Consider the following 18926-nt stretch of genomic DNA (forward strand, 5'->3'; position numbering starts at 1 on the left):
GACTGTGACTGCAGTAGTTGTTTATTTCAGAGACGGTTATAAAGACAACATGTATGACGGTGCTCACACACACACACACACACACAGGCGGCACCGTAGTTTGGCACCGTGTTCAGTGATGACAGGTCTATGTACAGGTTAGAGACCAGGAGGTAGGCCTTCAACTGAGTGCTGCAAACCAGTGACACACACACACACACACACACACACACACACACACAACACACACCGTCTATTAAATATAGCAAACATGGGGATGTAGAAAAACACCAAAGGAAACAGGGCCACGTGTTTCTGAATGAACAGGAAATCTCTTTGAGCATTCAGAGACATTCACAGCACCCCCTGTAGGAACTCAGGTAATAGCTCCTCCCAATCAGCACCTGCGCGACACACACCACTAACGAACCCCTTCCCTCTGTGTGTGTGAGACTGGGATGAAATAATAGGACAAGGCGCTACGAGCATGTCAGAGGAAGGACAAAGGGAGTCCTTCTCTAATGGTAAAATCCTCATCAAATGTTCCCAGTCCGTCCTCCTGCTGTGTTCCTCTGAGGTTCTGAGGCACCAGTAGAATCAGTAACTGCACAAACATCAGACGTTTACCTTCCTGATGCGTCTCAGCAATAAATAGAGAAGGTCCAAACATGGAAAAGAGAACCTGAGGAGGAAGCTCCTCCAGCGATACAGGAAGGAACGACGCAGAACGTGAAGTGCGGGACACGCCCACACGTCCTTTACTTTTAATCTCACGGCTGAAAACAGAAAAGAAAAAAAAATGCTGAATCGGTACATTCTTGTAGCATAACAGAAAAAAATAAAGATGAATGAAAGTGAACCAAACCCTGCGTGCTGCCTTCAGGGACACAGCCAAGAATCCCGACACCTGGGTAAGGGTTTAAACCAGGAGTACAGGACTGCAGTTCTCTATGTGTTTACTGAGGGGTGCTGTTTTACTAACACACCAACAAGGGCAGCAGATCACCCAGGATTGGACTGGTTGGATTTCAGGTTTTAAGGTGGCTTAAGGTCAGCTGGTTTTAAGCGAGAGTAGTAATAGTAGTTTTGAACTGGTTCATTGTTTGTTTTTGGTTTGTTATGGCTCAGGTTATTCTTACAGATTTTTATTGGAAAACTGATCTTTGACCAAAGGAGACATGACCTGTCCAACGTCTATAATGTTATAATCTCTTCCCTCCCTCCTCAGGGATACCAGGGACCCTTTGGGACATTAATGAGCCCAGAACAAGGCTCAGGGTCCTGTGCTGGTTTCTGTTCTTGAACAGTCTTACTGACGAGTTCAGGTGTTAAAAGACGATGGTCAGAATGACCTTTTACTTCCTGTCACTAAACCAAAACGTAGGAACAACCAGTGCTCATGATGTTACCGTTTGGACTCTCCTGGTTTAAAGTAAAGGACTGCATCTGATTGGTCGGGTTCCACCACCTCTCCCATACATTCAGGTAGCAGAAACCACCAGTGACAACTAACTGTGGGGACCAGATCCTGGACCGTCGTCCAAGTGTCGGATTCTTCGGCTCGTATCCAACAGCAGCGTTTATGTTACTTTACTGCATCATTGTAAACAAAGTACTCTGATGGTCACATGACGGGAGTAACCCTGCTACACTGTGTGTCGGCCTGATCCAGGCCGAGCCCACATGGGGTCACTAAGAGAGAAGGTCATCCACAGAACTCCTTCATGTAAGGCTCCTCCCGTGGACAGCGTGGACAGTCAGAGGTAGAATCCAGTGGCCGGTGGGTCAGGAAGGCTCGGCAAAGCCTCTGGGTCAGATGTCTGGACCACAGGGAATGCCACCCCGCTCCCATTGGGCAGTGGGCAGCCTCCTGGGTAGGTGTTTGTCTGCAACGAAAGAGAAAGTGAGCAAGTCTGATCCGGAATAGATGGAGGTTTGCAAAAGAGTAGCAGGAGAATTAAGTGTGGACTTTTTGGGTTAAGTCTCTCTGCAGGGTGTTGGTGAGATGTTTGGGTCTGACCTCACCTTCCTGTGGTTGGGCTCGAGGGGGAGATCTTGATTAATCATGCAGCACAGATCCATCTGCCGGCAGGGCTTGGACACCCCGATGATCTGCTCCAGAGACGTGCTGGGGGGTGGACATTGTGAAAAGCTGGAGAGAACCTGTGCTATTGGGACTGGGATCTGGTCCTGGGACAGCTTCTGGTTCATCCCCTGGTAGGAGGATACCTGCTGCTGTCCGGGCCTCCCAAACAAACCCCCGTCTCCACTGGTGTAGTCCACATTGTCCACGGGGGGCAGGCTGTAGTCCATACAGAACTCAAGAGACGGGTCTGTGTGAGGTTTTGGCCCGTTATCCAGACCAGAACCAGGACTCGTGATGAAGTCAAAGTCTTGCCACTGAAAAGTCCCAGCTGGCTGAGCTGAGCCAGCAACGCTGCTGAGTCCGTTCTGCTTGGCCCGGCCCTGCTGGGGTAGCTGGTTCTGGACACTGAGCATCTGTTGCCCTGAGGTCTCACTGCTGAATGTGGTCTGTTCTGTAATCAGGTGATCCAGGTGGCTCCCTGCGCTGCTGAGGATGTCCTGAGCTGTCCACTGTCTGTTAGGAGCCGACTGGGTCAGACCATCTCCGTTGTGGTCCTGCTGCTGGCAACAGTCGGATGCGGCTGGTCCGGTCTGCATGCTGAGGTGCTGCTGCATCTGCTGAGACAGCTGGATGATGGGGGTCTGCTTACAGGGGGCAAACATCTGCACGTTGACACCATTGGGTATGGAAGCTGTTGAGGTGGAAGTGGAACTAGGAACTGCTGCTCCTCTAGGATCTGGGGCCTCTGCACCTCCATCGATGGAGTCGTAAATGTATGACAGGATCTCGTCGTTGGTCAGAAGGTCGTCCAGGGTCGGCACACGTTCAGGGTCCATTTCCACTCGGATCATCCGCTCGTCCAGGAGCAGCAGCTCCAGGTCCTCAGCGCTCAGCCCGAGTCCCTCCAGAGCTCTGAACAGCTCGCCGTTGGAACAACCACTGTCCTCCACGCTCCCCACGTCCTGGCCCTCCAGAGACAGAGAGTCCAGGGTAGCTAGCAGTGGATCGAAGCTGCTGCCGGGCTCAGGGACCTGGTCAGCTGGCTCCGCCCAGCTCCTGCGTGAATCTGCTTCCACAGGGTTGGGGAACTGCATCTGTTCTCCAAAGAAGCCACTGTGCAGAGACACCTTAGGTTCCATAGCCGGTTGAGAGACGTACACGGACTCATCCTGACTCATGAGCGCGCCCAGCAGGGAGCCCGGGTCCAGGCCGGCTCTCTCCAGCCTTTCAGATAGGCTCTTCTTGGACCTGCTGTCATTCTTCTCGTGGCCTCTGTCGCTGAAGACGGCGATGGGGTGGTTGGACTGGTAGAGCAGCGCCTCGCCCGTGGCGTATGTGAAGGGGAGGTGCATGGAGCGCTTACGCAGGTGTTCACCTCCTTCTTCATCTCTAAGGAGCAGAAAAATGGTTAGCACCTGAGATCCAGACCTGGACCGGTCTAATGTGAGTCTGATGTCATACAGGAGCGGCCTCTGCGTCGCAATGATGTAGTCCGGTTTCCCGTTCTTGTAGACCAGTCGAGCGTTGGCCTGGACCCACTTCCAGCGGTTCTCCTTAGTGAGGAGCCTGAACACCGTCAGACCGCTTTCCCCCGTCTTCATCACTGAAAACCAGAGCACAGGACCCATGAGAAAGACTGGACCAAAAATGATGACTAGGACCAGGACCAAGTCTTGGACCAGTACCAGTACCAGTGCTTAGTCTAGTAATGTGTAAGATTCAGGATTAGTCTCCACTCTCTCAGGTTCTCTGCCCTAAACTGATAGACTGCAGAGGTTAGCACTTCATAACTAGTAAAACCAATAGCTTTAGCTTGTTAGTCACCATAACTAGTAGCAACTAGTCCCTGGTTATGAAGGTAACTTGTCCCTGGCAATGTCCAGTATGCTTAGATCAGGCTTTAGGTCCTAGTGGATCAGGAGGTAGAGGAGGTGCTGAGGACTCACTGCGGACATGGTTCTCCGCACAGTACAACATGTCCGCTGCGTGGATGAACTGATATCCTGATCCCCGGACCCTGAGCTCGGCCTCGGTGTATCCCAGGACGATCTTCCCCCTGTGGGACACAGAGTGGTCAGTCAGCAGCTTTTAGCTACTAACCAGACTAGCCAACCGCTAAACAACGAGTCGTTACTTTGCATCACAGGCGAGCGGAGTGAAGTCCAGCTTGTGTTTGGTCCTGAAGATCATGTTCTTGGTTCTGATCTCCAAGATGGAGGGGGGTTGGAGCGGCGTGGCTATAGCAAACAGGGCGAGCTGTGATGGTACCTTTCCTCCGTTGTCCTGATGATGGTTCTGACCGTGAAGGAACTTCAGACGCCCATGGATGTTCAGAGCCTGCAAGTCAAGCAGAGGGGGAAAGTTAGCATCTGACGTTAAAGAGTATGAACGCCTGCGTGTGTTTCGCAGCTGTTATTATTTTATAATTACAACAAACATCAAATGTCTATAACAAAAACAGGAACATATCTATACTTTATACGTCTAGGAAGTGATGGCCTTTGATTTGTTTGTTTTCATGTTTTTGACTAATGAAGGACTAACTAGTGAAGAACTAACCAGTGAACGATTAACAAGTGGACAACTAACCAGTGGATGACTAACCAGTGGACGACTAATCAGTGGAGGACTAACCAGTGACAGACTAACCAGTGAAGGACTAACCAGTAGAGCAGAGGACTAACCAGTAGAGCAGAGGACTAACCAGTGACAGACTAACCAATGAAGGACTAACCAGTGACAGACTAACCAATAATGAACATCAATCTGTTTATTTTTGAACATTTTTAACAATATGGCACACAAAATAAATGAAAAATGTAAAATAAATAGTTTTAAATAAAACACTATTAATGTAGAAACAGAACAGTAAAAAAAATACTGTATAAGTAACTTTTTTATATTAATAAAACACTAAACCAACTATCTAAACAATACAAATATTAAAATCAAGCATATCAAACAACTTAACAATGAAAAATAGTGCTAAAGGAGAATTATTGAGCTGTTCCTCTGATGCTGTTGCTGCATTGGCTCGTGACAACACGGCTAACTATGTTGATATTTCCCTGTTTTAACATATTAATTCACAACATTTTAGCTGTAAGATAATACATGATCACAAGTCACTACTCCAACTAAACGTTGCCGGGGGCTGAGGCACGGTAGCGGCTGATGTGAGTGGAAACCGAGAAGACCCAGCGGCCCACACAGCAGCGGATTTTCATGCCAGCATTCGCCGCCACTGGAGAAGACGGAGGTGGCGCGACAGACGGCAGAAGCGTGGCTGCCACGGAGGAATAGCAGCTAGGCTAAAGGCTAAGCCATGGAGAACCCCGCACGGCACGCACACACACACACACACACACAACTGATCTGCTTCTGCAGTGGCACACACACTTTTCTGACTCAAAATCACAATAACTGCTTCAATAGCCATGTGTTTGTGTGCAGTTTTTTAGCTGAAAACAATAATAATGCGATTAATCTTTCTGCCTAAGGACTAACCAGTGAAAGAATAACCAGTAGAGCAGAGGACTAACCAGAAATCCAGAGGAGTTATCCAGGAGGCAGCGGAAGCGGCACATGAAGCTTCTCTCCAGGAAGGAAGAGTTCTCTGGGGGAAGCTGCTCAGGGTCAAAGGTCATCAGAGATGAGCTACTGTCGGCCACAGTGTCTGTAGTGAGAAAGAAGGTCTCAGGCTGGGACCAGCATTGACCCACCTGGTCTACCACCAGGTTAAGAATTAGGTCTACCACCAGTTCTACAACCTGGTCTACCAGCAGATCTACCAGCAGGTTTACCAGCAGGTTTACCAGCAGATCTACCAGCAGATCTACCAGCAGGTTTACCAGCAGGTTTACCAGCAGATCTACCAGCAGATCTACCAGCAGGTTTACCAGCAGGTTTACCAGCAGGTTTACCAGCAGGTTTACCAGCAGGTTTACCAGCAGGTTACCAGCAGGTTTACCAGCAGGTTTACCAGCAGGTTTACCAGCAGGTTTACCAGCAGGCTGCATCAATTCAAAACAACGCAAATCAAACAGTGAGATCATTAGTTTAACAACCAACCAGCAGAGGGACATACACGCACTCTAAGCCTGAGGTCACATCACGACCATGTGATCTTGATGTTGTTTACAAGAGGTGAAATGTTAAGATGCTCATGTGTGTGTGTGTGTGTGTGTGTAATGTAATTAATGGTTGTCTTGATGTTTCAGGAGTTTGAGTTGAGGAAGGTTTAGATGAGGTTGGCCTTGTTGAGTCTGTTACACTAAACCAGTGGTTCTCAAACTTTTAGTGCCCATGGTAGACCAAAGGACAAGTCAAAATCTGAAGACACACCTATTGTGTTAAATATCCTTTATAACACGTGTTATTACTCATATCATGTACAATATCACGGGCGACCGTACAAAACAGCTCTCCATTTTCCCTCTCACTGTTTCTGTTTTAATGTTGTCCTACAGTATTTGTCACAATCTTAGAATTCCCGCCTGCGTAACCGTGGGAACAGCAACATTTTGCGTTCTCTTCTAAAGAATTTTTTTTTTTTTTTTTAAAGAATAATTTTTAGGGACAGAGTTTGTCTCTGTATTATGAAATGAGTGCATACGACGTAATAAATGAAAATATGTTTGTGTAGTTGTATTTTACATTAATAATGTACGTGTCAGTGTGTTTATAACGTCATGGATTCCCACACGTGATAAAAAAAAAGAACTTAAACCAAATTAAAAACCTTTGATCATAAAACACAATGCTAATAAGTTCATCATTTTTCATCAAATAAGGTACAAATAAACACAATTTCAGGTCAGTACATTTAATTTAGTAAAAGTATACTTTAAACTTTTATTTATTAAATCAATGCAGGTGATAATGTGTAAAATGAGGCATTAACCAAACATAAAACTATGTCTACTTTTAGAACCTGAAACATTTTTCCTTATGTTTATATCAATTATAGATATTAATATTTCTATTTTAATTCAACAATTTCTCAACAGAAATATTTTTATATTATATTATTTTCATACACAAATTATTTTCACTCTGAATTTTATTAAAGAGAAATGTTCTATATTTTAAATACTAACTTATTTTATCCCTTAAATACATAAACAAGGTTTTATGCTAATGTTAAACTATTTCCTCTTCTCATATAAACAACTTCATTAACTCAGTAAATGAATTATAAAATGATATTTTAACAGTAGCTCTTTGGTTTCACTCCTGTTCTCGTACGTATTGTTAGTGAACGTTTCAGATGTTCTCAGCCAGAGGTCGTTTATAGAGTGACTTTCTCATCATGTGATTGGCTCACCTGTTGAGGTGAGTCGCGCACTGGTGTCACAGTCTGAGTTTCCCTCCGTGCTGAGATTCTCTTAAAATCTCAGTACGTGACTGCTACGTATTGAGATGTACATGTGCTGGATTATACTGATTAAAAAAAATAAAGTTACATTAGGTTAACTGTTATTTACTGTAATGTATTATATATGTATATGTATTATATGTATTGTATTATAATCCTGTTTTTTCCAACATGTGTTTTCTTTTTATCCAAACAGAATACAAGTTAAAAAAAAAAGTGCATTGAATAAATTATTAAACAAATGTTTTTAATACAAACTCAATACATGTAATAATAAAAAAACTGCATAGAATATATTATAAAACATATTTCTCCTGCCTCGTATATTGAGCAGTTTCCCCAAGAAAAGGAGTCATTCAGCACTCGTCAAATAACATTAGCTTTGAACCTTAGCTTTGAAATTTTTAATCTCAGCGCAGCGGAAGTAGAAAAAAGCTAAGCGTATGTAGCATAAATTCATTTTCCGGTACTGCGCATGATCATAATCGATCTCAGCACAAGGTAAACTCAGACCATGACACGGCATGCACTTGGAGCAGCACATGCACCGAGCATTAAAGCTTGGTTAATGCTTGACCGGCGCAAGGTGTCACCGCTGACCCCACTCTTGGAGGATTCAGGCAGATCGCCGCAACAGTATGGTTGTCACAAAATCCCACGGCACACATGGACTTCTCTCACGGGACACTAGTGTTCCGCGGCACACCGTTTGGGAACCACTGCTCTAGACTTCAGACTGGTTTAGACTGATTGAACTGGATCTTCTTCCTCTCAGAACCTGGTTTGGGTGCTGGCCTGTGTCAGAGGTCAGAGGTCAGCGGTGTGAAGCCTCACCATGTGGGGAGTCCGGAGGGCGTGAGGTGGTCTGAGGAGGATTCAGGGCCCAGTGAAGGTTCCTGCTGAGCTCCTGCTGGTCCTCAGTGTGAACCAGCTCATAGATGCTCTGATGGAGCACATCCGTCTGTAGCACAGTTAGCATTCATACGTCACATAGCATGCTAACGCAAACAAAGCCACCAGAGGAATAAACAGCAGAATGAAGAGCTACAGATAGTACGCTAATGCTAACATAACCCCCACAGTAATGATCAGGAGAATGAACAGCTTCTGATAGCATGCTAATGCTAACATAGTCATCACAGAAAAAAAACAGGAGAATGAACAGCTTAAGATAGCATGCTAATGCTAACATAGTCACCATAGGAATAAACAAGAGCAGAGCTGCCAAGCCTCACACTTTGAGTGTGACAGTCACGCAATTTGACGCATTCTCTCATCACACGCTACACTTGATATTTCTCACGCTGATGTTTCTCCATTTAATACTCTATTTATTTCATGATAATGAACTTTGATCCTCATGACTTGCCGTAGCTCCAGTAACTCTGATTGACTGACTGAGAAAACCAATCCCAGACCAATCCATGTCTCCTTGTGCCTAAATCTAACCAACCACAGCAGGCATCACACAATAATAAACCAATCAGAAGCAACGTAAGGCGGGTCTTGACGAGCAGTCTCAGACACCTCACACAACACGCACTGACTAGTCATCATGTTTTCAGAAAGAAAGTGTTTCTAGAGAACAGACGCCTTCTGAGATGGTATGTAACTACCTAATTATGTTCACTGTTTATATTTGTGTGTGTGTTATAGTGTTAGTTTACTTGTCTAAAAAACTAACCCCTCCCCCCCAGTACACAGACACACACAGTCAGTTGTGTCAGTGACTGTCTGTCAGAGGCTCAGTGCAGATGTCTGTCTGTCTGTTAAACACTGAGAGATGTTTGAGGAAACACTGCATGTGTTTCTCTAACTAACTCTGCTGCTGCTGCAGCTAACGGGGCTGTTTACACATTCTTAAAGAGACAGTGTCCTGAATGTGATTTACTTTAAAAACTACTTTCAACAACTCAGAGCTGCCCTGAAAAAATCATCACTACATCATTTAATCACATTTCAGCCTTAATGAAGGAAAGTCCAAATGTAGTTATTGTGCTGCTAGTGATTAATAAAAGGGTCTTTGTGGCTCCACTGACTTTGACCTATTATTGTTTTTATTGTAAAACTATTGATAAAAAATAAATGGTTTATATCACCTATTGTCATTTAGAGTAAAAATATATAGATATGAATATTGGTCCATATCACCCAGGCCTAATGTAACCAAAGCAGTAACGTTTTATCTTGTAAACAATATGATTGTCTAAACTGTGTGAAATGAGGCGTTCAAACACTGATTAAAGTATGATTTTATTAATATGAGTGTGTTACCTCAATAACTAATAGAAATCACTAGACTGATATGATGCTTTGTTATGTAGCATGTGATGCTAATGCTAATGCTACACTACTTTAGTTAAACAATGTAAAAAGACTGTGTGACTATAAGAACATGTCAGACCTTTAGTTTGATGTTAATTATACTTAGAACTAGTTTGATAAATTTACATACAATTTTTAAAAAAATATTTGAAAATGTTTTAAATGATCTTTTATTCCTTTTTTCCATTTAGGACGATAATTTGAAGTAAGTGAATTGGTTTGTTTTATTGGTGAATAACTTTAAAATAGTCTAAATGATTTGAATGAAAAAAATCATGATGTAATTGTGATTTTACAAAGAATAAATTAGGATATGATTTTTTTCCATATCACCCACTCCTACATGTGTATGTCTATGTTAGACATTAACTTAAATTAATTAAAACTCTTATTCAGCTACAACCAGTGTTATGATCACTGTTAGTAGCTGAATTACACTTGTAGGTTATATCATCATAAATACATAATCTAATGTTCATTTGAACTGTTCTTATGATTATTATTGTATGTAATAGTGTATTTCTATAGACATTGATTCAATGAAAAATGACTTGATATTTGAATGTTTTTTACATGATGATCTTTCTGTTGCAGACAAGGAGAGCTGAGGTAAAGGTAGCACTGCCTTGGGCCACAGTGTTTTAAGTGGGAGCCTCTGTCATCATCAACATCTGTGATAAACACCTACAACATGAGACATGTCCCCAGATCAATGATATGAAATATTGATTAGGTTATAGCATTAGGAGGACACAGTGCAGGGAGAGCTGCTGGTATGGAGGTGATGACATCATTCTGAAGGTAGAAATCAACGTTAAAACAGGACAAAGTCATATTAAAAAAATAAATTTTTCCACCAGAACGTATCAGATCATTAATTCCTTTGAATGAGTTAATGCTAATGCTATCAAACACAGTTAACTGAAGAGAACCAAATTGCAGCTAATGCTAAAGCTAACTGTGGTACCTGGTTGAAGCCCAGGTAGTCCTGGATGGAATGTGACGAGTAGAAAATGGTGCCATTAGCCGTTAGCACGATGACAAAGCCGTTCAGAGCCTGGAGAGCACACACGTTAGCATACATGCGAGCACACAGGTTAGCACATACTAGCGCACATGGCAGCACACACATTAGCACACACGCTAGCACACATGCAAGCACAAATGCTAACACACACACTAGCACTCATGTTAGCACACACATCAGCACACATATTAGCACACACTGTAGAACACATGCTAGCACACATGCTCGCACACAAGCTAGCACACACGTTAGCACACACTTTAGCACACAAACTAGCACACGCGCTCGCATGCAAGCTAGCACACACGTTAGCACACACATTAACACACGTTAGTACACACGCTAGCATACATGCTAACATATATGCTAGCACACATCTTAGCACACATGTTAGCAGACACGCTAGCACACACGTTAGCAGACACGCTAGCACATACATTAGCACACACGCTAGCATACATGCTAGCACACATGTTAGCACAAACATTAGTACATACGCTGGCACACATGTTAGCACACATGTTAGCACACACACTAGCACACATGCTAGCACACAGGTTAGTACACATGTTAGCAGAAACGCTAGCATACACATTAGCACACACGTTAGCACACAAGCTAGCACACACGTTAATGGTCAAAGTCACTACTGACCTGTAGGAGGAGCTCTCCCTCAGGGATCTTTGAGTCTGCTGCTCTGTCCCCGTAGTTCAGGGCAACTACACACACACACACACACACACACACACACACTTTATTTCAGTGGATCAAACGTGTTTTGTGGGACAAACATCACAGCAGTTAGTGGTTTGAGTGAGCAGGGATATAATGATCTCTTATTTTGAAGGTCAGTGACCGTGTGTTGCTGCTGAACCACTGATGTCATGAGAAAGAGAGCAGCCATGACCTTTGACCCCTCTCATAATGGCGTCTGTGACCTGTAGTGACCTTTGACCTCTCAGGGTGTCCTCCCTTTTGTTTCCCGTCCTAATGAGGTCATCGACTGTGACATCATACTATCTGCTCCACAACACTGGACCAATCATATCCAACACCAAGGAGCGAGAGAACATGCAAACTCCACACAGGCGTCAGCCAGGAGGCGGAGCCGCTGCACAGACCGTCTGTCTCCCATGGTCACATGGTGAAGGGGCGGGGCTTAGGTGACCTGCATTCCTTAGATCAGTGGTTCTCAACCTTTTCAAAATATAGGTCCCATAGAGCAGGGACCCTCCAAAATAAAGGTCCCATAGAGCAGGGACCCTCCAAAATAAAGGTCCCATAGAGCAGGGACCCTCCAAAATAAAGGTCCCATAGAGCAGGGACCCTCCAAAATAAAGGTCCCAGAGAGCAGGGACCCCCACTGTAGCTGAAGGTGGTTGAACACAGACATGAACATTGAAGAACAGTCATGTGGAGACAGGACCATCTATAAGGGGGAATAAAGGAGAGATTTTTGGGGTCCATCCATAAAGTCAGTAAAATGATGGTCCATTGTTCTATGAATCTGTGATAACCACATTTATTTATTCATCTGAATAATATCCACTGTTATCCAGGAACGTTTATTATTATTATTATAGTCATCTTAAAGATGGAAATCATGGTTTTAATCACTAATAAAATGGTTCAAAGTGACCAAAAATGGTGGAAAAGGAGGTGAAATGATATTTAAAAAACCACAGAAATTAGTTAAAAGTTGTAAATTAGAGTGGATAAAAACAGACAGAAAAAGGTTCAAAGTGTCAATATTGGAACAATTAGTTTAAACTGACAAACAATGGACATGACATGTGGTTAAATTATCAAAAATAATGATGAAATCTGATGAAAAGAGGTTAAAAGTGACAATAATGAATCAACATATGTGACATTAGGTGTAAAAGTGGTAGAAAAGGTTTATAACATGTCTGGAAAGTGGAAAAATGTGTAGAAAAGTCATTAAAATGTGATGTAGAAGTGTCAGAAATGGGAGAAATGTAGCAAAAATACATTAAAAAAAGAAAAAATATGGAAAGAAAAAGTGATGAAAAGTTGGTAAAGTTGTAGAAAAAGACAAAAAATAAGCAAAAATGGGCTCAAATTGTTTAGAAAATATTCTTAGTTTCTTGAAGGCATCTGGGGACCTCCTCCCAGTGTCTTGTTACCCAAAATGGGGTCCTGACCCTAAGATTTAGAATCCTAGCCTTAGAGGAGAACAGGCCTGTTACATCGACCCGAGACTCTTAAAGTGAAGGATGGAGCACAGGAAGTGATGTCACAGGTTGGTTGATGGAGGGACTGAGAATGACTAAGCAGTTCTAATCCTGCTCAGTCATGTAGATCTAGTTCTCAGGGACTAGTCTTTGACCATGTGACCATGTGACCATGTGAGTGGGCGGAGCCACCAACCTGAGAAGAAGTTCTTGGCTCTAAGGAAGCTGACGCTGAGGCGGAGGATTGACAGCTTGTCCAGGCTGGACGTGACGTCCTGGGGGAAGGGCAGGAGGCCGGCCAGGCGCTCCAGCTCGCCGTTCAGACGGTCTCGGTGACGCTTGGACGGGTTGGACTTAGCGCCATCAGTGGGAGGTGGCTTTGCCCTGAAGGAGGAGGAGTCAGTGTTTGACCTCACATCACACAGAGCAGCTGTCAAACTCATGGCCCAGGGCCCAAATACGGCCCTTTAGAGCATCTAATTTGGCCCGCATGAGAAAATAAAGATGACAGAAAAAACATGAATCATTGTGTAAATGAAACTCAGAAATATTTACAGGTTCTCACTTTTTTCCCAGCGCTTATATCACATGATTTCAGTCATTTTTAATGTCAGACTGTTGAAAAAACTCAAAATTCTTACAAAATCCTTAAATTTTCCTGAAATTAATACATAATATTTCCTTTAATTAAATAGAAATTGTTCACAAAATCTTGTAAATGTAAAGTGTAGATCCTATTGGGAACGATATCTGTCACCTATTGATTGGATATTGTCGGTTTCGTACATATTTAGTACTTCATGTATACGTAGAAGTGTAAACTAAGGAATAATAACGTAGAAATGACTCATTTTATAGCATAAAATCTGTGGCCCACTAAAGATCAAACTGCTCCGTATTTAGTTCCTGAACTAAAATGAGTTTGAGACCCCTGGTATACCACCAACACTCTTAACCCAACGAAATGAAGAGATTTCATTTATTATTATCCTAATTATTGATTCATACATTTATCAGACATGCAAACACTAAAGGTATGAAAAAGGTGTTAAAATGAATCCATGGTGGGGGGGTTTGGGGGGGTCTTCCTCCAGAGAAATCTTTTGATTTGAACACATACTGTAAATGAATCAATGAGGAACTCTGTGAAGAGAACAATAAGGTAAAAAACATGTATTCACACCACTCTAGTTGTGGTTTGTGGAAAACAATAAAAAATATATATATGAAAAATTGTGAGTAGTGAACATTAGCAGAGTTAGCAGCAGTGATGCTGAGTCATGGTTTTATAGTCCTGTTTCTAAACAAACCTAGTAAGTAAGTCATTTTTTTATAAAGCGTTTTTTTGCAGATAAAATCACAAAGTGCTGAACAGAGTTGTGGTAAAAAGTGTAACATCATCATAGAATAACAAAACATGGATAAAAACATTTCAAATCCAGTAACTAAAAGCTTTTCTGTAAAGTCTTCAACAGTTTTTAAAGTAACCACACAGTTGATCTCCTTGAGAGACTGGAGTCTGGAACACCAGGTCTCCTCTGGTTTTACATTTAGTTCTAGGGTCTTTAGGAGACCCTGGTCTGAAGACTGAAGACTTCACCCTGAAGTGTAGGGGTACAACAAGTCTGAGATATATTGAGGGGTCTGACCATGTAACGCTCATGTAATGTAATAACTAATATTTATAGTTTATTCTAAACTTCACTAGAACCAGTGCAGAGTAGAAAGAATGGTGGTAATGTGGGATGTTCTAGAAGCACCAGTTAAAAGTCTGACAGCAGCGTCTGTACGATCTGGAGTCTGTTTAGGGTCGACTTATTAAAACATATTAATGTGTGATGATATAAATGTGTGTATGACCAGTTCTAGATCTGATTTTAATCTGGAACTAGTTTCTCTCATGATTTCTTTTTTGATCCATGAGTTTTTTACCCGACACTCTTTCTTTGTTCTCAGCTTCTCTTTCATCGTATGGTGAAATAATAGTAATAGTATTAGTAATATTATTTTATTTTAACTGTTTTAAGTTTCCATTTACATGATCAAAATAAATCAAATGAAATCAAACATCATTCTATATAATTATAACTGTATATAATGTAATACACTGTATTGTCTCCATAGAGAAGGTATTTATGGCTCCAGGAGGACTTTAATCCAGGTGAGATGAGGTTCAATGGTTCCTTGTACAGTAAAGGTTACAGACCAAACAACAACGAGACACAAAATAACAAATGCACAAAACCAAACAATAAACAAGACTAAAACGTGAGGGAATATGAAACTGACGGGAGTGTGAATAAAACCTTTAGCTAGTGGTTCTCAACCTCAGTCCACTACCCCTAAAATAAAGGTTGCAGTGACTGGGGACCCAAACTGTATGGGATAAAAGGGTTACATCGGTTCAAAGTGACCAAAAATGGTGAAAAGGTGATGAAATGGGATTTTAAAAACCACAGAAAGTGGTTAAAAGTTGTAAATTAGAGTGGATAAAAACAGTCAGAAAAAGGGGTGAAAAGGGTTCAAAGTGTTAATATTGCAATACTTAGTTTAAACTGGCAAATAACGGACATGACAAATAGTGAATGTAGTTCAATAGGTAAAATCAAGAGGTAAAAAGTGACAATAATAGTCAACATATGTGACATTAGGTGTAAAAGTGGTAGAAATGGTTTATAAGTGATCAACATGTCTGGAAAGTGGAAAAATGTGTAGAAAAGTCATAAAATGTGATATAGAAGTGTCAGAATGAGTAATGTAGCAAAAATACATTAAAAGGAGCAAAAATATGGCAAGAAAAAGTGATGAAAATAGGTTGAAAATTTTAAATATGGTGAGTTTGGTGAAGTTGTTGAAAAAGCGTAAAAATAAGCAAAAATGGGCCCAAATTGATCAAAAAAATAATCTGAGTTTATTTAAGACGTCTGAGGACCCTCCCCTAGTGTCTGGTCCTGACCCAAGGGTTGCTTTATTTTTTTTTTGCAGAAAATGCAGAACTTTTTGGAAACAAAAGCAAAAAAGTCGGTTAAACAGGGCCTTAAACTAAGTTTGATTTTAAAATTAGGTGAAGAATTAACAGAGCATATAAAATACTTTTGTTATGGATCAATAATCTAGAAACAGATCAGGAACCGCTCTGTACGAATGAAGGATTTCTCTTCAAAATAAAAGCAGTTTTGCTAGTTCTCTTTGAGTGATTTTTCTTTTTGTTCAGTAAATAATCCTGTTGTCATTTATTTATGTGGTTTTCTGCAGTTAAATTAAAATCCTACACGTTTAAAATGAATGAAATATCTCATCTTATGGTGATGGTTAGTTTATTAATGGTCTTTAAATGTGATTATTTATTGATCATGTGGCTTGTCTGACTGAGAAAGTGGTTTCTATTGATCTGATCAAATCATTTTCTCTGTGATCAACAATAAACTAAACACTGTTTGTGCTGTAAAAACATGAATTCACCCTAAAATACTGTTTTCTTTTGCCACACGTTCTGACTGATTAAATGAAGAAAATAAGGAAAGCAATAATTCATCCTGCACCTTTAATAAAAGGTATGATTAATAATGTTGTTCATTTATAGATTTGTCTTTTGGCCTGAACACTTTGAACACATTTGTTTTTCCTTTTAAAACATGTCCATTTCTATTCTTTAATAAATTAATATACATTAAATTAAAGCTTTAGTTTACTGACAGGCCACAGCTGTAATATAATATCATTAGCAATGGTAATAATATTCATGCATAAAGTCAAATAAGGAGAAAATATACACATAAAAAAACAAAAACATGTGAAATAATCAATAAATAATGACTATTATCATCAACATATCATGACTATTATCGACGTTACTTTTATTCTTTTCATTTAATTTGAATCATTTATAATTTATTTCATTGTATGAGATTATTTATCAGAATTTCCGCAGCGACACAAAAAATATATAAATGAAATCTACAGTAAATCTACGGTATATATATATATACCGTGTGTGTGCGTGTAACTGCTGTTCCATCTTAGTTTTCTGGTTCTCGGCCTGTCGCCGTGCGTCATTACGCACGGGTGGAGATGTGTCCCCCCGGCCTGGCCCGGGCCCCCTGCGGTGACCCACCGTTTGATAACCCTTAATCTGTGAGCCGTTATTAGTCTGAACCTTTTCTCTCCTCCTGCAGCACAATGTGTGTTTATAATAAAGCTGCGGGCCGCGGATTCGCTCTGAGTTCGTGTATGCGCGCACGCGCGCAGCGGGACGTTTACGGTTTTTTAATCGAAAATAGCCGCAAATAAAAGTCGTTGAAATGCGCTTTGTTTGCGTCACGAGGATAAATGTGTAAATATGGTAAATGTGATGCAGGAGGAAAACACGGTCCGCGCACCATCCCAAGGCCGCACGCACTGAAAATGGCGTCAGAGGAAAGAGCCGCAAAACAACGAGAATAATTACAAATAACTCAAAATACGTAAAGAATAAAATATTAAAGATAAAAAATAAAAAAGTGTATATTTTTAGAAGAGACACGAGCTGCAGCGGAAATCAGAGAATCAGGAATAAGGCCTTCAGCAGGCCGCAAATAATCCGTTACACACACACACACACAGCACCGGGTCAGACCCGGGCGGCGGGTACTTACGCCCTCTGGACGGGTTTTCTTCTCTTGCGTCCCGCGTACATGTCAATGCGTGTGCGCGCGGCCGTGCGCAGCTACAGACCGCTGCAGGTGTTCGTCAGTGAGCCAAAAACACTGAAGTGACGCAGAGGAGTCCTGCGCGGCTCCGACGCTGCGGGCGCGCTCCCGATGGGCTTATGGGGTCCGTCCTGAGGGGGAGGGGGCGAAGAACACGCACGGACAGAAAGGACGCGCAGTTTGCGCCGCGGAGCAAGCTTCTCCTCCACAGTGCGTCAAAGGCGCGCACCCGCTGCTCAGCGCATCACCTGCGCCCGCGAGGGCGCGCATTCCTCTCGCTGACCCCGAAAGGGAGGGGGCGCACTGTGCGCAGGCACGCGGTCATCCAGGCCTCAGCGTCCAATCAGTGCGCAGCACCGAGGCTGATGAGGGTCAGGGGTTAGAGTGAATAATGCACGAGCTCTGTTTTCATCTTAAACAGAATCACATGTGACAAAGAAAGTTTGCTGTGCCATAACTAAGCCCCGCCCCCTGCTGGTAGAATACAGACAACACGCTGCTCTGCTCGAATATAAACGCCCTTCAAAATAAAAGCACCGTCCTTTATTTTATCAGCGACTCAGTAGTTGAAAAGCCCTGCCTTCATTTATGATGTAAATGATTACAGATCATATTAGTTTTTAACGTTTAAATATATCATTTTTAACAGTGACTGTCCTCTGCCGCCCCCTGGTGTCACAGTGATAGAACACACACAGCTCTGACTTATTATTGCACAGTTTATAAAAACATGAACACAGACTGGATAAAAGAATGAGTAAATACAGACGATTACATCATCATAACAGCAACAACAATATAACAATATAATAATAATAAGGCACATGTGAGCAGAGAGCGCCACCTTTGGTGTGTGTAATAAACTGTTCCCTTATACAAACATCTTTGGTTGATTAATTATTGATAAATGAACACATGGCTTATCATAACTTCATGGTTGTCATGGCGACAGGAGGCGGGCAGATCAGAGCATCTCCTCTTGCTATTGGCTGTACTTGGACAGGTGAGGGCGAAGTCGTAATGAGGACCAATGAAAGGGCAGCTGGCCTTAGAGGCCACGCCCCCCATCCTGTTACTTCCACTGGAAGTAGGCGGAGCTCTGTAGTGGGTCGCTCACTGCTGAGTGAAGGGGAAGTGCTCTCTCAGCTGCTGCTGGTGTGTGGGGCGTGGCCTCATGTCCGTTCACCAGCCAATGAGACGGGTCGGCTGCTGACACAGGTAGTGGACCGTTAGAGGAACCAAAGTCCTG

At 42.3% G+C, this 18926-nt stretch overlaps 1 protein-coding gene across 2 annotated transcripts; it reads right to left on the reverse strand.

Annotated features, from left to right (window-relative positions):
• Window positions 1-243: 243 nt before the first annotated feature.
• On the reverse strand, window positions 244-17918 carry LOC114454825 (aryl hydrocarbon receptor-like). 2 transcript variants are annotated; one of them, XM_028435608.1, is made up of 11 exons: window positions 17624-17918; window positions 13186-13373; window positions 11449-11513; window positions 10735-10824; window positions 8277-8403; window positions 5608-5741; window positions 4200-4402; window positions 4012-4121; window positions 3527-3668; window positions 2005-3454; window positions 244-1865 (listed from the first exon to the last, which is right to left on the reverse strand). In XM_028435608.1, exons 1-11 carry the CDS (start codon window positions 17662-17664, stop codon window positions 1737-1739), a joined length of 2679 nt encoding a protein of 892 aa, XP_028291409.1. In that variant the 5' UTR covers window positions 17665-17918; the 3' UTR covers window positions 244-1736. The 2 variants fall into 2 exon arrangements, with proteins under 2 accessions (XP_028291409.1, XP_028291410.1); XM_028435609.1 differs by lacking the exon at window positions 10735-10824.
• Window positions 17919-18926: the final 1008 nt, after the last annotated feature.

This window comes from Gouania willdenowi, chromosome 21 (assembly GCF_900634775.1).
Source record: "Gouania willdenowi chromosome 21, fGouWil2.1, whole genome shotgun sequence".
NCBI lineage: Eukaryota > Metazoa > Chordata > Actinopteri > Blenniiformes > Gobiesocidae > Gouania > Gouania willdenowi.